This window comes from Rhinolophus sinicus, chromosome X, assembly GCF_036562045.2.
Source record: "Rhinolophus sinicus isolate RSC01 chromosome X, ASM3656204v1, whole genome shotgun sequence".
Classification (NCBI taxonomy): Eukaryota; Metazoa; Chordata; class Mammalia; order Chiroptera; family Rhinolophidae; genus Rhinolophus; species Rhinolophus sinicus.
This window is the reverse complement of record NC_133768.1, coordinates 17870639-17892128: the sequence shown is the minus strand read 5'-3', so window position 1 is coordinate 17892128 and position 21490 is coordinate 17870639. Positions and strand designations below refer to the sequence as shown.

Here is a 21490-nt window from a genome sequence, read left to right as displayed (position 1 = left end):
CCTGTGTTTCACCAAAGGCAACATCCTCCACAAAGCCATGCCATTTAAAATATGTAGAGCAACTGCAGCATCCAGTGATACCGAAAAACTTAAGATTGCATGTACAAATCTAGGGCGTTGTGCCAGCCAGTCCTAATTTGATTGTCCCGTGCCCCACAGCAGACATAGAAGCCTTACAGCCTGTCGGCGATGACAGCAGGCCTAAGAGTGGCACCAGGAGCCTCCTGGGGCTCAGGCTGCCCCCTGGCTCCTACTGCCATTCCCATTCCACATTCCTGGGCTTCACCTCCAGTACTGGGTTTGCTCCACCTTGGCTTGGGTCCCCTAGCCCCTTGCCAGCTTCCTTTCCTGGAGACCTGGAGCCTGGTCTTTCCACTTGCTCAGGCTCTGCCTCAATCTCACTCAAGTCCCCGGGAAAGGAAACTGTAGCCCAGCGATTCCTGCTGTCAAGAGCCCACCCACTGCCCGAATCTTCTGGATACAATGGTAGTCTGAGTCTTTTCTTCTTAATTGTTTACTTTTCTCAGTTACAGTGGACATTCAGTATTATTTCATATTGTTTCACTTGCACAGCATAGTGGTTAACATTTATATAATTTTTGCTGCGATCCCGCAATTAGTCTAGTACCCACCTGGAACTACGTGTAGTTGTTGCAACGTTATGATTACTCTCTATGCTGTACCTTACATCCCTGTCACTGTTTTCTGAACACAAACATACTAAAGCTTAAGACACGTAACTCTACAGCTGGGTCCATCGTCCTAGGGCCCTCTGGTCTCTGCTGTGCCCTCGTCCTTCCCGGCTCAAAGCTAGAGGCCCAGCAAGCCTGCCACCTGGAAGCACACAATTTATCACAATCCACTCCCTTGCTAATGCATGAGCCGTGTTGTTAAAAGATTGTTTCTGAGGAATATGATGTGACTCTTTGGCAAGTTTGGAAGAGTAGACTAGGGCCAGGAAGGCTCTAGGCATGAGGAGACACAGAATGAAGAGACATTGCTCCAGGAATAGACCCACTCCCAAACACAACCTTGCTGGTCATGGAGAAGCAATACTCAGCTCACCGGAAAGATGTGTCCCCTTCCTCAACACATACGTCTCAGTTCCAAGACACAGCCAATACTGTGGTCATGTCTGCTTCCTTCCTAAGTCCCCCAAAGACCTTGAGGGGAGGGCTTAGAATGAACGCTAAGCTCTGCCCCAAATTTCTTTTTATTCCTTATACTGTGTCACGCCACCTGTTTTGTACATTTTGGGAGAAGATTGCCATGTGCTTTTATTTACATACTGTCTATAGCTGTTGTCTCAGTAAGAGGGCAGCGGTGAGTAGTCATGACTGAGACCGTGGGGCCCACAAAGCCAAAAATAATCACTATGTGGTCCTTACAGAAAAAGTGTCTGCTTTGGGATATGTATTAACTATGGGAGGTGATGGATGTGTTAACTAACTAGACTGTGGTAATCATTTCCAGTTTACATGTATATCAAATCATCACATTGCTTACCTTGAATATATACAATTTTATTTGTCTCAATGCCTCAATCAAGCTGGAAAAAGACAGGAATTATTTACTTTAATTCACTAAAGCTCTATGTGTTTTAGGATCATAGTGAGGGCCTATAAAGCCAAGGCCTAGCGAGAGCCGACCACATCTGGAGCCCTGAAAATTACTTGTCATTATTACCCCCTAGTAATCAGAGGCTGCACTGCCTATACATGGCTAGAGCACTGGTAAGAACTTTAACATATGTTATTTCATATACTCTTCACAGTGATAACACATAGCAGTTGTTCTATTTTTACAAATGGGGAAATATACTCAGAGAAGTTAAGTAACTTGAACTAGTTTATGAGGGCAATAATTGGTGAAAGCAGAATCCAAATCATAAGGTAATCCATTATACAAGTCTTCTTAAATTCTAATGTGCGTAGAAATTATCCGGTGGCTCTTATGAAAATGCAGATTCTGATCCAGGAGGACAAGGATGGAGGCCGAGCTTCTGCCTTTTGAACAAGTTCCCAGGTGATGCTTTGGTTTGCAGACCTTACTAAGTAGCAAGGCCTTAGATCACAGGGTACTGTGTTGAAAAGACTTGACTGGAAAACACTCCATCTTTCCACCTAGATCAAAGCCTGAGTGACAAAATCAGTGCCCAGAGTTGGAAGGATGAATTGAATAAAGCAGCGGTAAGGGTAGCTAACATTTACTGACGTGGTATTATGTGCACTTGATGTGACCTGTCTCATTTTACTTTCACAACCACCCTAGGAGATAAATAGCATTGTAACCCCATTTTACAACAGAGGAAACCGAGGCTTAGTTAGGTAACTTCCCCGGTGTCATACAATTAGTAAGGAGAAGACCTGAAACTCGCATTTCAATCTATATAATATAGCCTTGCTCATGATCCGTACACTACTCCACCTTATTGCACGGGTGCAGTTATACAGCAATGATGACTGTTGGGCCTGTCTGTGAGTGGGTGTCAGTTCCTGATTTGCCAGACACACCTACCTCACTCACCAAAAGCTGGCTCCTCCACAAGGCCTGCTCCTGGCATGAATTTTACCAGCAACCTTGACCCACTTTCCCCTGGGGCTGGAATCAGCCTTGCTGTCATCGGCGCAATGTCAAGTGTACCACATGGACTCTGCATCACGTAAGCCCCACCTCATGTTGAAACAGTGTACACAACAAGCTTTCATCCTGTTTCCTCTCATCAACATTCCACAGTTCCATTGGCAACAAAATCCCCTCCTGAACCATAGCCTGCTTGGGTGGGGTCCTGACACCTCACCAATTACCTGTTCCTGACGGTTGAAAAATCCCAAAGGCTTTCGGACTTGCAAGTTGCCTGGGAACACGGAGGCCTTTCACACCAGACTTCTTGTACTGACAGGTGTGTGAATTATAGCTATAGGATTAGAACACCTTCACCCACCATGTAACTAGTCCTGGTCTAAGATAACCAGGCTTTTTGAACTTTGCACATTAGAAAGCCTGGCTATCTTTTGAAGTCATCCTCACCAGTCAAACTAGTTTCCCTCACCTCTCTCTCCCTTTCTCTCTGCTGCTTCCCCTCCTCTCTGGCCTATCCTTGTGGACCCCAACCTGTCTGAGCTAGGACATGCAAGCCTCAAAATTTTCCAGGTTTTAACTCATGGCTGTCATCCGTGAAATCTGTGTCATTCCAAGATGAGAATATTCAGATCAAAGTCAGCCAGTCTAGAAAAACCACTTGATTTTTCTCCCTGAATGATCTTTAAATAGCCACACACCCGTTAATTAATTTTCTGCCATACTTCAGTGGGGTTGCAGTCTTTTTCAGCAAATTGAGACAGACTCCATAATGAGAAAAAAAAACTATATCAAACACCATTTCAGCAAAAATTGAAAAATTAAAAGTGATAATATTTCTGAAGTAAAGGCTATTGAAACGAGTAGTAAATGCCATCAAATGTATCTACTTTCCTGTCAAGTGCTGTAATGAGATTGACAGAAAAACAAGTTGCCAAATTTATCCACCCTTAAAGGCTGTTGCCTTTTCTTCCATAATTTTTCTATTCCTATCATTTAGAAATATCAATAAACTCCCAAAGTGAAGCTTTGGTAGTTGTTAACATTGTCATTTGTGTTTCTTTTCCCTTTACAAGGATTCTTACTAAGGACTTAAGCCATTGCTATCTCCCTCAGTAGTAATGCACAGTGCAAAGAACTGAGCATAAGCCCTTGCCCCAAATCCTCAGTCTGAATGGTTTTATCAACTACAAGCAATTTCAAAGCCCCCGAGGAAGGAAATAAAAACTTCTGTCACACTGGATTGCCTTTTTTTTATCCCAGATTACCACAATTGAATATGTTTATTGGGAATGGTTTCCGTTTCTTGCCTTTCCCATGTTTCCCCAGTCTATTGTTAATTGCCCCTTTGTGTAGTCAGGAAATCTGTTTGAGTTTGCTTCATGGAGACTGTGTGACCTTGGAAAAATAACAAAATATTTGTGCCTCAGTTTTCTCATTTGTAAACTGTATTGCCTTTAGAGGGGAAAATTAGATGATGAAATTAACATATACGAAGGGGGCAAAGTTCTTAGAAGCCAAAGATTCACATAGTTCCATGTATTCTTTATTTTAACAATTTAGATATAATTCACATGTCATGCAATTCATGCATTCAAAGTGAATAGTTCAATGGGTTTTAGTATATTTACAGAGTTTTGAAACAATTACCACCATTTAATTTTAGAATATTTCATTACCCTGAAAGAAGCTCTGTAGCAGTCACTACCATAACCCCTCCCACCTCACTCCAAAGTTCACCTCACCTCCCACCCTCATCCTCAGCCCTAGGAAACCACTAATCTACTTTCTCCATATATGTTTGCCTATTCTGGACATTTTATATCCATGGAATAATAAAATAAGCAGTCTTTTGTGACTGGCTTCTTTCACTTCACATAATGTTTTCAAGGATCACCTATGTTACAGCATTTATCAATACCTCATTCCTCTTTATTGCTGAATAATATAGTCCATTTTAAGGACATAACACATTTTGTTTATTCATTCATCAGTTGATGAACATTTGGGTTATTTTCACTTTGATTACTATGAATAATGCTGCTATTTACATCTGTGTACAAATTTTTGTGTGAACACATTTTTATTTCTCTTGGGTAGATTCCTAAGAATGGAATTGCTAGGTCATATGGTAACTTTATTTACTGATTTTTATGGTAATTTTACATTTGACATTTTGAAAAACTGCCAAAGTGTTTTCCAACATTACTGCACTATTTTACATTCCTACTAACAATGTATGAGGGTTCAAATTTCTCCTTCACATCCTCACCAACACTTGTTATTGTCTGTGTTTTTTATTATAGCCATCCTAGTTGGAGTGAAGTAGTATCTCATTGTGGATTTGATTCCCTTTACCCTTATGACTCATAATTTTGAGCATGTTTCCATGTACATATTTCTTGCGGATCAGCTGAAAATTTTTTAGAGAATTCCATTTTATCTTTAGTGCTTTGGAGTGTATTATTTGTATGGCTTTTTATTGGTTCCTCCAGGTGTTCCATTATATATCCATAAATTATCACAGTCGACTGGTATCATTATTTTAAAGTTTGATGAAGTATAGAAACCTTACCTTTTTTGTCCCTTTTCCTCCCCAATTATAATTGGTTTAACTATTTCCTCTACACATATTTAAAACCATATCACATATTGTTATCATTTTGCTTCAATTGTTACACATAACTTAGAAAACTCAGGAAGAGGATAGTCTACTATATTTACTCATATTTTTACTTATTGTTTTCTTTCCCACTTCCTGATATTCCAAAGTTTCTTTTATCATCCCCTTTCCATTTAGAGAATGCGCTTTAGCCATTTGTTTTTTGTTTTAGGTTAGGTCTGCTAGCAATGAATTCTCTTTGTTTTCCTTCATTTGAGAGTATCTTGATCTTCTTTTCTGAAGGTATTTTCTCAGCATATGGAACTCTGGGTAGATCATTCTTTTCTTTCAGCATTTGAAAAATGTTATGCCACTTCCTTCTGGCCTTCATGATTTCTCACAAGAAATCTGCTGCCATTTGAAATGGTGCTCCTGTATAGGTGATATATAATTTCTCTCTATTTGCTTTCAAGAGTTTTTCGTTGTCTTTAGATTACAGAAGTTTGATTATGATGCATCTTGGAATGAATTTCTTTGGATTTATTGTGTTTGCGGTCATTTTTCTTGAATACATAGGTTAATATCATTCATGAAATTGGGAAATTTTCAGTCCTTATTCTGTTGAATACTTGTTCATACGCATATTCTTTCTCCTCTTCTGGAACTCCAATGACATGAATATCAGAGCTTTATTTTATTGTCCACAGGTCCATGAGGCTCTGTTATTTTTTGTCCAATCTATTTTCTCTCTGTTGTTAAGATTGGGTTAATTTCCAATGTTCTATCTTCAAGTTCCCTGCTTCACACCTCTCTCATCTGCATTCTTTCATTGAGCCCATGCTGGGAGATTATTTTGATTACTATATTTTTCAGTTCTAAAATTTCTTTTTTCTTCTTCTTTATATCTTCTACTTCTTCCTAAGAGTTTTTGTCTGATTTGTTTCAAGTACGTCATACTCGAACACTGACACTTTTTTTTTAAATGATGGTTGTCTTTAAATCCTTTTTCAGATAATTCAAATATCTGTTTCTTCTTAAGGTTGGCATCTGTTAATGTGTTTTTTCCTCATTCATCCTGGTTCTTGATATGATGAATGAATTTCAATTTTGTCTTAGACATTTTCTGTATTAATACTTTGTATATTATTTAAATCTTCTTTTTCAGCAGGCCTCCACTGACACCAGGTAGGTTTGGAAGTCCAAGCTCCCATTCAAACTACACACACACTGGAGAAAGTGAGGTATGCCTCATTACTGCTAGGTGAGGATGGAAGTCCAGACTCCCTAGGTGCGTTCTATTGACATGATGGGGGACAGATTGTGGAGAAGGCATCTCATTACCTCTGGATAGTGCTGAAAATATAGTCTTGGAGACTTGGGTCTCCTTGGATACCACCCCAATGGAAAGAGACACGGGTATCTTATTATCAGTGAATGAGGATGGAAATCTAGGCTCCACACTTGGCTTTTGCTGATAAGACCAGGAGAGATTTGCTGTGTTTTTGTTTTTCTGTTATGTGTGAGCAGGGCAGTTATTATCAAAAAAGGTCTCTTTCTTGCTAGACTAATCCTTTCCTTATCCTTTGGCTTAAAAAAAAAAAAACACGGGTTTTTTTCTTGGGACTTTATTTTTGGCCATGCCTGTGGGTGTTTCTGAGTTGCAAGCTTCTCCAGCACCCAATTCAGGATACAAGGGAGGCAAAAAGAAAACCCGGGGAACTCACCATTGTTTCATTTCTCAAGTTCCAAAGTCCTCCAATGGTTTGCCTTCTCCTTTCCAGATTTTAAAGTCTCCTTGTTTGTTTTATATTAAAAAAAAATAGGTAGAAGGAATAGGGGAAATGTGCCTACATCATCTTGTCCAGAATCAAAAGTCTCCCCTTTCGCTTTTTTTTAATGTGCCACTAGAAAATTTAAAATTGCATCTGTGACACATCATGTTTCCATCAGACAGCTTCTGTTGACCTTAGCTTCCTTGCTTGCAAATGAAAGGATTAGAAGAGAAGCTCTCCAAAGTCAGTCCTTTTCACCTCGAAAATCCCATGATTCTAAGGATTATTTTTGGCTTCTGTATATAACGCAAAATAATGTTGATAATACTGCTATTCTTTCCACTTACCTACATTATAGCTATCAGAAATGAAATAGTCCTGAGAAGCCCTTCAAATACCTCAAAATAGAGCTAAAGGATAATTGAAGGTTATTATTATTTTAAGAATGAATGCCAATATGTTAAAATTTCCATAGGAAGTAATTGGTAAGCAAGAATTTCTCCAAAGGAGCTTATTGCAGGTGCTAATCAGCTTACTTTTTTTTTTTTTTTTTACAGTTTTTGCTGAAAGGAGAATTAATTACCTCAATAGCCTCACTTCTCCATATACCTAAATAATGCATCCCCCCACTCTGGAGAATAAACTAAATTTGATAGAGAAAGGTTTAATGGATAGCTAAAAATAGCACTGTAATCTCCTTGAAATAACTCCCAGTACTCCCTCTCCCTCCTTTTAGAAAGACTTTCCTTTTCTGAAACTGTTAATGAATGGTTCTTGTTTCCTTGTGATTCTCTCCCTCATCCTATCCTCCCACATATTTTGAAAGACTATTAAAGTGCATTTCCTTCCAATATTCATGATAAGTAATCTTGAAACCCACTGGATCCTTCACAGAACAATACCAGTAACTTGGCCATGAAATCTTGATTTTCTGAGAGCCTTATTTAAAAATTAAGACACAGTGCCTTTCAGCTTTGGTACAAGATGAAAAGTTCTCTCCCCATCACACAAAGTTCCCCAGTGGTCCAGTTGTCTTTCATCCTAACTGCTTCCATTGCAATATGTGTTTCTCCATTACTCGACAAAAAGGGCCTTTCTGAGAGTCATTGTTAACTTCCTTCCCCCAAATTCAGTGTCTATTCACCTCCTGTCCATTGATTATCAGGACTCCTCAACATGTTCTCTTCCTTTGTTTCATAGCATAATGCTCTTTTCTGATTCTCCTGAATATTTCTTGTTTCTTCACTTGGCTCTCTGTCCTTCTCTTTCATAATCTAATCACATGAATTTTCTGATTCCATGAAATATTCTTAAGCCTGTCTTTCGTTACTCTCTATTTCTTGGGAAGAATATTCATTCTCAGTATCAACAATAGTTTCTCTGCCAATTATTCTCATATTTCTCCTCCTGTCTTCTCAGCTGAACAACAGTCCCAAATCTCCAGTCCTACTTAGCATTTCCATTTGTGTGTCCCCACAACACAACAAACTGGACATGTCTCAAACCAAACACTTCTTGCTCTACAAATGCATTCCCCTCTAACTTCCCTGTCAAGTGGCTCCAAGATTCTTTGCTTCAATGAGTCTCCAAATTTATAGCAAAGAATCTTGGAGCCATTTTAAGAAAGGAACAAAGTTTCAGTAATACTCAATATATACCGATAACAAAAGATGAACACAAGTCACATTTAACCTCTGCAATTACAAGAGGTGCTTAAAATGTTTACCATCAACGTAATTTTAATACAGTTTTTTCTTTCTTAAATTGCATATATATTTTTTTGGCACCCTCTGTGTGTGTCATGTACATACATACACAGGATGTGGAGTACAGCATAGGGAATATAGTCAATGGTATTGTAACAGCTATATACGATGCCAGAGGTAATAGATTGGGGGGTTATCACATTGTTAGGGGTGTAAATGTCTAACTATTATATTGCTTTGTACACCTGAAACTAACTGAAAAAAACACATACACAAAAAATGAGTCTTCAGCTTGAAAACTTGAGTCATTTCTGATTAAACACTCCTTTTATACCAGCTATAGAATCAGGCACCAAATATAGCATGCTTTCCCCTACTAATGGGAATGCAGTGGAGGGGGAAAAGCCTTGGAGCTAATTAGACCTGTGTTTAAATTTAGCTAAGATATTTACCATACCTTTGCATGAAGTTGGATATATTAGGTTGGTGCAAAAGTAATTGCGCTTTTTGCAATTTACCTTTAAATCGCAATTACTTTTGCACCAATTTAATATTATGTGACGTCTATGAGTTTCAGTGTTTTCACATAAAGAAGGATGGAAACATTTATATGAAGTTGATGTGACAATTAAATGAGACAACTAAGTGAGATCATTTGATAATTGCACTTTAAATGTATGTCATACAAGGTAGGACAATGAAGTTTGCGAACTCATCCTAGAAAAAGTGCTACACACCTCATTGCTGAATATCACTATGGTCAACTTCGAAGTACCCTTTGGGAAGCTATGCACGTCGATGCCAGCACCTACTCCACCCTTCAAAATAATTTTAGAACTTTTTCTAGAATGGCCATCAGAGCTGTCGTCGTATTACCCTTGATGTCCTGAATGTCATCAAAACGTCTCCTTTCAATATTTCCTTTATCTTCGGGTGAAGAAAGAAGTCATTGGGGGCCAGATCAGGTGAGTAGGGAGGGTGTTCCAATCCAGTTATTTCTTTACTGGCTCAAACTCCCTCACAGACAGTGTCGTATGAGTTGGTGGATTGCCGTGATGCAAGAGCCACGAATCGTTGGTGGACAGTCCAGGTCGTCTAACTTTTTCATGCAGCCTTTTCAGCCCTTCCAAATGCTAAACTTGGTTAACTGTTTGTCCATTTGGTACAAATTCATAATGTACAATCCCTCTGATGTAAAAAAAAAAAAGTTAACCAACATCGTTGCAACAAGTCTGCGAACTTAATTGTCAGACCTTGTACAGTAGAAGCAAAAAAACGTTCATTGCTACTTGGATCCCTTCTCTTCCTAGCTGTTCCTTTCTCTGAGTTACCGCTGCCACACTCCATTCAAGTCTCAGTCTAATGTACTCAAAATACCACAAATACAGCCGCCGTTCTTTATGTCAATGCATCCTGCTTTCTTCACATGGACCTGCTTCCCTAATTAACACTGGCAATGCCACAGGACCCCTCCACTCCAGGTTCACTGCCTTTCTTTAGCATATTAAATGGAAACATCTTTGATTATCTTACGGTTTTTGAAATTTCCCTTTTCCCTTCGCCTGACCCAAACTATTTTTCTCCATTTCCACTTTCTTCTCAACCTGCATCTTCTGTCCTAGTCCTCCAGGCTGCCCCTCATCTCTTTCTCAAGGCCACATTGGTTTCTTTCCCCCAAATGTTAACATCCTCCCGTCTCTAATTCCACACCTCCGAATCACAAATCAGACCTACGTCTTTTATAGGTCTTTGCCTCAACTCTCCAGCCTCCCAGACCTCCCTCTAACTCTTCTTGCCAGCCACCATGATTACCTAGTAGCATTCTGAATTGTGTTTAATTGCTAACGTGCTAGATGAGTGCTTATAATTCCTTGGGTTTCACCTACCAGAAATATTGCAAAGCCAAGTCTGGCTACTGACATTAGTTTTACTTTTTTTTTTTTTCCCTAGTAAACATCTTTCAACATCATTTATAATCCTCATTTCATTTATAAAAGTGTTATTTTACCAAAAAAAAAAAAAAAATAGAATGGCACAATGTTAAGATAAAAAAGTGTAAGTTGAATAAATTTAGATTTGTTAAAATAAACATTCTGACGTGGACCAGAAGAAACTATGAGGGAAATTCTTGGACAGGTATATGGGAACCTCCACAATTGTTGCTATAGACCTACTATTTCTATAACATGGACAGTTGGGGCTTGGAAAGTCTCTACTATGAACCAAGTGGTTTAACTATGTGTTTGTGTCTGTGTGTATGAGACAGGCATTAGTGTGCCATTCTGAAGATAGCAGAGCCCAGGCATATGAAGCTTGGAACTCGCTCCAAAAATCCACAACCCAATAACCATAATAAATTACATCAGTCATACCTAATTTGAAGGACATTCTATAAAATACCTGACCATTACTTCTAAAAATAGGTAAGGTTATAAAAAATAAGGAAAGAGTGAGAAAGTGTTACAAATCACACATGACAACTAAATGCAATGCAGTGTCTAGTACGAGATCCTGGGACAGAAAACATACATAAATGTGACACTGGTGGTATCAAGTCTGCAGTTTAGTCGACATTAACACACCAACATTGATTTCTTTCATTTGACAAATGTGCCATAGTAGTGTGAGGAAAGAGTGCAGGAAACTGAAGCTGGTTGAGGAGTACATGGGAACCCCTTGTGCTGCCTGTGTAACTTTCCTATAAATTTAAAATTATTCCATATAAAAAGTTTAATTGATATATTGAGAAGAGATTCCATTGGCAAAATCCTTTGGACACTTTGGGTTAAACATTGCCCAACTGAGTTTCTCAATTCCTGTAATTATCCGAGTTTGTGAGATACCTAATATGCATTGTGAGTCTAACAAAGGGGATATAGGATGTTACGTTTCCCAACATATTTGGCCAGAAACCTTGTGTTTCTTCAAGCAGCAGCTTTCCAGAAAAATGCTGACATAGAGAAGGTTTTTCCCAGCGTGTCACAGACTTCTACCCAATATCTAACCATGTTCAAATTTTAATCAGCAACTTTGGCTGAGGAGAAAAAGATGCCATGAACACGGGCAGAAGACCTAAAACGAGGGGATGCTATGCTAAATGAGACACTCAGCATTGCAGTTGTATTTAACAGTCTGCTTCAATTGACCACACTTAACAGGATGAATGTAAAAGGATAAATATATAGCCTACTTTCAGTTAGACAAAGAAAAAAAATCAACCATGTAAATACAGGATGACGAACCAAATGCCCTTACGTGCCCATCACGTTCCAGTGCGCAGCTTTGTGTCTTGAGTTCATAGGTAGAATTAGAATTGTCATGCTTAGTGAAGAGGATCTAAATAGGAAAGGAAAGGCCGTTTCTGCAGATTTGTTTTGTTCAGTTCTACGAGTATGTGTCATATCATAAAAGGTCCTCAATGAGCTATTCCCAGAGGAGAAGGAACAGGATGGTGAGCGTCTTGCAAACCATGTCATATCAAGAAGTGCTTTCAAAACCAGAAATGTCACCGTGAAGAACATACAGCTTAAAGGCATTTGACAGTGGCCCTTACATGTGCAAGGATACAAGGAAAATCAAACCTATTCAGTGTAACTTTGGAAGTCAGAAGAAGGACCTCAGGAAACAAGAGGTGGCATATTTCAGTTCAACACCATCTTTGTAAGCATGAAACTGCCTCACAATGGAATGGACAGCCTTGAAGCAAAGTGAGCTAGATATCCATCTGCCCACGTTGCTGCCAGGGTGACTTCTACATTGCACCTAATAAATGACTTCTACGTAGCCTTCTAGTTCTAAGACCTGTAAATCCATGAAACCACAGGGAAGGGAAAAAATTAAGAGGCACTGAGAAAACTAGCAAACTATTGAAAACACTCCCTAAGGTATCTTACACCCACTCTACCTCTCTTCTAACCAGCATCCCTGAAATAATACACAGGAACTGCCTGAACAAATGCTGGCATTTAGCCAAAGAAGCAGGGCCAGAATGACATCCCTAAGTGTGTATCTAATAGACTTCTAATGGTGTAATTTAATTTACAGCAGAGGACAGGGAATTGATCAATCTATCTAGACCAAATATTATTACTCAAAAAAAATTTTAGTGAAACAAACAAGCTGATTTTTTAAAATCCACTGTTTTTCCCTCCAGTGGAAATAATTGGCTTATAAAAAGACTATGTGGATAAGTTCAAAGCCTGCGTCAAGTTTGCTCCCAAGATGAGCCAGAACTAACATGAGGTGAGCGATTGAGGCATCTATGACACAAAAGTCGAGGCAACATAGTCAGGGTCCTATACCATAGGCTCAGCCCCTGAGAGTGAGTGTCACTTTAAGAGTTGTATCAGAGGTGCCTGCCTACCTCACCCTACACCCAGATCTGTGATTGGTCAGGCCATCAAAGCCCTTTCATGACACCACCTCAGATTCCCTTGGTAACTGTCACATAGCTACCTACTGGTGATAGGATCTGTTTGGTCAAGAAGCTGAAGAGAATGAGACTTAAGGCTACATCTTCTCCCAATCCAGGGTAAGATAGGAGCCTGCCCGTTACACGGCAATGGCTGGGGCCCCAGAATGGAAAAGGGCAGAGCCTAATCCAAGAGATCTCGGGTCTGGCAGGAATGGCAGGGGCGGCATACGTGGGAGAGGCAGGGGCTGGAGAGGTTCCTCCAGCCACCTGGAGCCTAGGGCCTCCGGGCCCCGAGAACCACCTCTCTGCTTTAAATTAAAGAGCAGTGTGATTGGTGTGGTGATTGGTCGTGGTGGGTCAAAGATAAAAGAGATCCAAGGTATGACAAAGACCAAAATACGGATCACAACAGGTGATTCTGAAGCAGAGGTGAAAATTTTTGGCCGCAAGGACATGAAAGCAAAGGCCAAAGCAGCTATAGAAAGTCTTGTTAAAAAACAAGAAGAAAGTTACAATTCAGAATCCAGTGTTGATAATGCTGCATCCCAATCCTCTGTTGAAAGAGACTTAAGCGCAGATAACGTTCGAGAACTTCGGCCATTGATAGATTGGGATCACGTTAAGGCAGAAGTTGCGGAGTGGGAGAAAAAAAAATGGGCAGATTTACCACCAATTAAGAAAAACTTTTACATAGAATCCCAAGCAACAAGCTCACTGTCTCAAGAACAGGTAGACAGTTGGAGAAAGGACAATTTCAATATAGTATGCGATGACTTGAAGGATGGTGCAAAACGCTCAATCCCCAAACCGATTCGTGAATTCCAAGAGCCTTTTCAGCACTATCCTGAAGTGATGAAAAACATAGCAAAAGCAGGATTTCAAAAGCCAACGCCAATTCAATCACAGGCGTGGCCAATTGTTTTACAAGGAATAGATCTGATAGGAGTCGCACAAACTGGAACAGGCAAAACATTGTCTTATTTATTACCTGGGTTTATTCATCTCAATTCTCAACCAATATCTAGAGAACAAAGGAATGGACCTGGCATGCTAGTCCTTACGCCCACTAGAGAATTAGCTCTTCAGGTGGAAGCTGAATGTTCTAAGTATTCATACAAGGATCTGAAAACGATTTGTATCTATGGTGGTGGAGATAGAGAAAGACAAATAAAAGAGATTGCCAAAGGTGTAGACATCATTATCGCAACTCCCGGACGACTGAATGACCTGCAAATGAATAAGTTCGTCAATCTAAGAAGCATAACCTACGTAGTCTTAGATGAGGCTGATAAAATGCTGGATTTGGGGTTCGAATGTCAGATAATGAAGATTTTATTAGACGTGCGCCCAGACCGGCAGACTGTTATGACAAGTGCAACTTGGCCAGAAACCATTCGTCACCTTGCACAATCTTATTTGAAAGAGCCTATGATTGTTTACGTTGGTACTCTGGATCTAGCTGCCGTAAATACAGTGAAGCAAAATATAATTGTTACCACAGAAGAAGAAAAACGATCTCTTCTAGAAGAATTCCTACAGAGCATGCTGCCCAAAGACAAAGTCGTGTTTGTCAGCAGAAAAATTGTTGCTGATGACTTATCCAGTGACTTAAGCATCCAAGGCATACCTGTACAATCACTGCATAGCAACAGAGAACAGAGTGATCGCGAGCAAGCGTTAGAAGACTTTAAAAGTGGACGTGTGAAAATATTGATTGCTACTGATTTAGCATCCCGAGGTCTCGATGTGGATGATGTCACACACATATATAATTATGACTTCCCACGGAATATTGAAGAATATGTACACAGAGTAGGGCGTACTGGAAGGGCAGGGAAGACCGGCATAGCTATTTCCCTTGTGACTCAAAATGATTGGAAGATTGCCCCGGAATTAATTAAAATTCTGGAAAGAGCAAATCAAAGTGTCCCAGAAGATCTTGTAACGATGATTGAACAACACAAGTTAGGCAAACAAAAAAAGTACACAGGAAAAAACTCCAAAAACTCTCAAGGAAGACCCAAGTAGTCTGGTTGATGTCTACATTGAAAAGTTGTACCTGGGTACTAGAAGATTCAAGACATGTTTAAGATATGCAGTATTCAAGATACATAAGGAAGTAGTGGAAACATACCAGCAGTTTAAAGACATGTGACCGATTCTTAATACCACTAAGCTTTCAATATTGGGTATGTTCCTTAATAAAATCAAATGTTTTGAAAACGAGAGAGTGAGAGATTATGTGGGGAAGAAATAAATATGTGTTGGTTAAAGTTTAGTTTGTAGTATAGCGTGCCATGTCCTTCTGTGTCTTCCCTGAAAGACTTGTAGAAGACAACAGTGGGGCTTTCCTTGCTTTAACATAGTTGTACCGAATTGAAACATAGATTTCATCAAGCTATCCCCGTCAAAATACTGTTTTCACCCAGTGAGGCACAACAAATTTCCCCAAAATTCCTCCACTATCATTCCCTGATTTTTTTTACGTCATAAGAAGATAACAGCTAAATCTAAAGGACCCAAAATTCTCTTTTGTTTTCCACATAAATGTGACTAACAGAGCACATGTGTCTGGCTCAGTGGGAATCGGATACTCATTCAAACTCTTACTAACCATTGATTCCACATTGGAGGGAGGTCACTTGACTTTAGAAACCTCACTTTCTTCACTAGTAATTTGGGATGGTTGGGAAGGGGAAGCAGTAGAGAGAAAGGGAGAGAGAGAGGTGAGGGAAACTAGTGAGGATGACTTCAAAAGATAGCCAGGCTTTCTAATGTGCAAAGTTCAAAAAGCCTGGTTATCTTAGACCAGGACTAGTTACATGGTGGGTGAAGGTGTTCTACTCCTATAGCTATAATTCACACACCTGTCAGTACAAGAAGTCTGGTGCGAAAGGCCTCCGTGTTCCCAGGCAACTTGCAAGTCTGAAAGCCTTTGGGATTTTTCAACCGTCAGGAACAGGTAATTGGTGAGGTGTCAGGACCCCACCCAAGCAGGCTATGGTTCAGGAGGGGATTTTGTTGCCAATGGAACTGTGGAATGTTCATGAGAGGAAACAGGATGAAAGCTTGTTGTGTACACTGTTTCAACATGAGGTGGGGCTTACGTGACGCAGAGTCCATGTGGTACACTTGACATTACGCCGATGACAGCAAGGCTGATTCCAGCCCCAGGGGAAAGTGGGTCAAGGTTGCTGGTAAAATTCATGCCAGGATCAGGCCTTGTGGAGGAGCCAGCTTTTGGTGAGTGAGGTAGGTGTGTCTGGCAAATCAGGAACTGACACCCACTCACAGACAGGCCCAACAGTCATCATTGCTGTATAACTGCACCCGTGCAATAAGGTGGAGTAGTGTACGGATCATGAGCAAGGCTATATTATATAGATTGAAATGCGAGTTTCAGGTCTTCTCCTTACTAATTGTATGACACCGGGCAAGTTACCTAACTAAGCCTCGGTTTCCTCTGTTGTAAAATGGGGTTACAATGCTATTTATCTCCTAGGGTGGTTGTGAAAGTAAAATGAGACAGGTCACATCAAGTGCACATAATACCACGTCAGTAAATGTTAGCTACCCTTACCGCTGCTTTATTCAATTCATCCTTCCAACTCTGGGCACTGATTTTGTCACTCAGGCTTTGATCTAGGTGGAAAGATGGAGTGTTTTCCAGTCAAGTCTTTTCAACACAGTACCCTGTGATCTAAGGCCTTGCTACTTAGTAAGGTCTGCAAACCAAAGCATCACCTGGGAACTTGTTCAAAAGGCAGAAGCTCGGCCTCCATCTTTGTCCTCCTGGATCAGAATCTGCATTTTCATAAGAGCCACCGGATAATTTCTACGCACATTAGAATTTAAGAAGACTTGTATAATGGATTACCTTATGATTTGGATTCTGCTTTCACCAATTATTGCCCGCATAAACTAGTTCAAGTTACTTAACTTCTCTGAGTATATTTCCCCATTTGTAAAAATAGAACAACTGCTATGTGTTATCACTGTGAAGAGTATATGAAATAACATATGTTAAAGTTCTTACCAGTGCTCTAGCCGTGTATGGGCAGTGCAGCCTCTGATTACTAGGGGGTAATAATGACAAGTAATTTTCAGGGCTCCAGATGTGGTCGGCTCTCGCTAGGCCTTGGCTTTATAGGCCCTCACTATGATCCTAAAACACATAGAGCTTTAGTGAATTAAAGTAAATAATTCCTGTCTTTTTCCAGCTTGATTGAGGCATAATTGACAAATAAAATTGTATATATTCCAGGTATGCAATGTGATGATTTGATATACATGTAAACTGGAAATGATTACCATAGTCTAGTTAGTTAACACATCCATCACCTCCCATAGTTAATACATATCCCAAAGCAGACACTTTTTCTGTAAGGACCACATAGTGATTATTTTTGGCTTTGTGGGCCCCACAGTCTCAGTCATGACTACTCACCGCTGCCCTCTTACTGAGACAACAGCTATAGACAGTATGTAAATAAAAGCACATGGCAATCTTCTCCCAAAATGTACAAAACAGGTGGTGTGACACAGTATAAGGAATAAAAAGAAATTTGGGGCAGAGCTTAGCGTTCATTCTAAGCCCTCCCCTCAAGGTCTTTGGGGGACTTAGGAAGGAAGCAGACATGACCACAGTATTGGCTGTGTCTTGGAACTGAGACGTATGTGTTGAGGAAGGGGACACATCTTTCCGGTGAGCTGAGTATTGCTTCTCCATGACCAGCAAGGTTGTGTTTGGGAGTGGGTCTATTCCTGGAGCAATGTCTCTTCATTCTGTGTCACCTCATGCCTAGAGCCTTCCTGGCCCTAGTCTACTCTTCCAAACTTGCCAAAGAGTCACATCATATTCCTCAGAAACAATCTTTTAACAACACGGCTCATGCATTAGCAAGGGAGTGGATTGTGATAAATTGTGTGTTTCCAGGTGGCAGGCTTGCTGGGCCTCTAGCTTTGAGCCGGGAAGGACGAGGGCACAACAGAGACCAGAGGGCCCTAGGACGATGGACCCAGCTGTAGAGTTACGTGTCTTAAGTTTTAGTATGTTTGTGTTCAGAAAACAGTGACAGGGATGTAAGGTACAGCATAGAGAGTAATCATAACGTTGCAACAACTACACGTAGTTCCAGGTGGGTACTAGACTAATTGCGGGATCGCAGCAAAAATTATATAAATGTTAACCACTATGCTGTGCAAGTGAAACAATATGAAATAATACTGAATGTCCACTGTGACTGAGAAAAATAAACAATTAAGAAGAAAAGACTCAGACTACCATTGTATCCAGAAGATTCGGGCAGTGGGTGGGCTCTTGACAGCAGGAATTGCTGGGCTACAGTTTCCTTTCCCGGGGACTTGAGTGAGATTGAGGCAGAGCCTGAGCAAATGGAAAGACCAGGCTCCAGGTCTCCAGGAAAGGAAGCTGGCAAGGGGCTAGGGGACCCAAGCCAAGGTGGAGCAAACCCAGTACTGGAGGTGAAGCCCAGGAATGTGGAATGGGAATGGCAGTAGGAGCCAGGGGGCAGCCTGAGCCCCAGGAGGCTCCTGGTGCCACTCTTAGGCCTGCTGTCATCGCCGGCAGGCTGTAAGGCTTCTATGTCTGCTGTGGGGCACGGGACAATCAAATTAGGACTGGCTGGCACAACGCCCTAGATTTGTACATGCAATCTTAAGTTTTTCGGTATCACTGGATGCTGCAGTTGCTCTACATATTTTAAATGGCATGGCTTTGTGGAGGATGTTGCCTTTGGTGAAACACAGGGAAATACACTTGTGTGAGTGCCTGGTGGGCTTTTGTGGCAGTCAGACTGCTCAGCGAGTTTCTAAAAACCTATTGTACTGTAAAGGCTGGGTGCTCTTGGGATTGTGTATCAGTCAGGGTCCAGTGAGGAGGCAGGAACCTCGTCAGCAACACCAAGTCCTCACTTAACATTGTCAATAACTTCTGCGACTCTAAGCGGAAGAACACATAAGCAAACCAGTTTTACAGTTTGCTAATTGATACAATGAGAATTGTGCTCCTGCAGCATCTCATCAACGTTAGAACGAAACGATGTTATCCTGCTGTACTGGAACAGGGAAAATTACCTAGGAGTAAAGCATTGTTAACAAGCTTTACCATTGCTGACTAAGCCACTAAACAGTGAAAAAGAAAACAGTAAGGAATCACGGAAGGAGAAACTACTGGAAACAACACTCACCTCTGGGCTAGGGAAACAAACAGAAGAGGTTGGAATACTTAAAATTTAGCCCCTCAGAGGAGTGTTTCCATAGAGTTAAACCCCGATCTACGAGGATGGTTGTTTCGGGTGTTTCTGAGGGGAGAGCAATGAAGGGGTCCTACAAGGGTTGAGAAATCTGCAAACTGCATTCAGCTACTGTCACGGGATGGCACTGCCACTGCAGTGGAGGAGTGTGGGTGGAGAAATCGTCCCAGGAAGCAGACAGGAAGGAGCAACTCCTTCCTCCTTCCTCTAGCCCTGCAGGCCCCTCTAGAGCCTCACAGGGCTCCAGCCAGCAAATCAGAAATGTGAATCCACATCACAAAGCAGCCCAGGGAAGAGGGGGCAGGTAGGAGTTGAGAGAGAGAGAATTGATAACCCACAGTACTTTCCTGCTTTTCTGGGACCGGCTCTGTGGCTTTGTCGGCTCATCTGTCCACTGAGGTGACAAATGACTCAGGATAACCTTCCGAATTACTCTATCATACTTCCTCCCCAGCACCTGTAGGGTGATCCACAGAAAATCCCGTGGTGGGCTCTCAGGAAGCACTGTGCATTGCCATGACCAACAAGATGAAATCAGGGCTCTAGAGCTTTCTGATCCCGGAGACGGAAATGAATGCCACATTTTTCTACTATTATCTTTTATAGAAAAATCAAATTCATGTTCCTGTATCCCCACACAGGATTGGGCATGAAATGACTAAATGGCGGACTGAGTGTAGCCAGAGCAAATGATTGGTTTTGGTGGCAAAAAAATCAGAGGCAATGATTTCTACTGGGGAGTTCTTTAGAAAAACATACATGCTAGAACATGTTGTGCCTCCTTCAGAAATTCAGGGCAGTCAGAGTGAGAACTCCATTTCACACTACACCTCAGAGAGAGAAACCATTCGGAGATGTCCATGACATTATTTGTAGGCCATACTTGCAGGTAATACATTGAAAGTGAGCAAACCTTCTTAAAGTACAGAACAGAGTTGGAGCTAATTGGGAATGGCCAGTGTTATGAAACGTTAGACCACTGATGACAGACTGAGAGTCTTGTAGAGTTTAATTATCCCTGTTACAAAGATGAGACCAATGCAAATTGCTATGTTAATAAGCAATGGACATAAAGACTCATAAATTCAAGTGCTAAGAGAAGAAGACTAAGATAGTGCTGGCTAAGATTTTCACGTTGTTGTTTTTTAATGAACAAGTAGAGTTCATGCCAAATAACCATGTGTGTTATTATTAGTGTTCACACATTTACTTTTGTCAATTAACTGTTTTGTAAATCAGCTATTGTTAATTGCAGTCCATTATTCTTCACCTCATCCTCTGCCTTTCAACACATATAGCTTATCCATTGAAAAGTGAGCCTACAAATTCAGAAAAATTCTTCTCAACCCCAGACTGTGTGTGGTTAAATCTAGATCTATTTTTTCCTACTATGCTGTAATTACAGTTCTTAGTATGGACCGACTTCCTCGATTCTACTCGGCTCTGCGTCATGATTTTTCTGACCAATCATTATTGCCCATCCCTTCTGGCTTTATTACCTGACTGATCCTTTTCGGACCACAGCTCTGTTTGATTGTACCCTCTGACCTGTGACAACAGGGAAGAAGTACATTCCCAACCCAGTTGGATCCCTGCCCCAACTAAGGTCAGACGGGTGGTATCAGGCATTTCTGAGGTCATCCCTCTGTAATCTCAGCATAAGCTCAAGGAAAAGTACCTCCATGCTTTGTTCTGGTACCAATGGCAGTTACAGTTACTGCTCCTGAAGGATTCAACCGAGTAATAGTCGCCCCCTGCAGAACAATATGTAAATTATGTATATTCAGTATTGCTCTGCCGTACATCATACTACATTGCATCAGTGATATGTGTGGTTGCATGTCAAGTTGGGGGAGAAGCAAAAGCCTCTAATTCCTTAGGTATTAGGGCATTCCTATTCAACTTGTGTTCCTGTATTCCACTAAAACTTGGGTGTTTTTTTCACGACCACAAGAAAAGACTCTCACTGGAATTGTTAAGAGCACAAATGATGTCAGAAATGCAAAATGCGATTTCCAAGGGAAGCAGCAATGTAGAGACCAGTGTAATAATTGCACATTTGGTCTGCAATGGGAAGTGTCATTCTTGAAATGAAAAACAAAAGATTATACACCATCAATTGGTTAGCTGGACTGTCAGGA

General features: G+C 40.8%; 1 protein-coding gene and 1 long non-coding RNA gene across 2 annotated transcripts in view; both read left to right on the top strand.

Annotated features, from left to right (window-relative positions):
* LOC141569541 (uncharacterized) overlaps positions 1-21490 on the top strand; it is a 742180-nt gene that overhangs the window by 273428 nt on the left and 447262 nt on the right. The gene's annotated exons all lie outside the window — the stretch shown is intronic.
* LOC109436196 (putative ATP-dependent RNA helicase DDX53) lies at positions 13222-15102 on the top strand. Its single transcript, XM_019714581.2, has one exon. The coding sequence runs from the start codon at positions 13222-13224 to the stop codon at positions 15100-15102; it is 1881 nt and encodes a 626-aa protein (XP_019570140.2).

Excerpts from the sequence above, each read along its gene's own strand:
- LOC109436196 (XM_019714581.2), top strand. The coding sequence starts at position 13,222 with ATGGCTGGGGCCCCAGAATGGAAAAGGGCAGAGCCTAATCCAAGAGAT.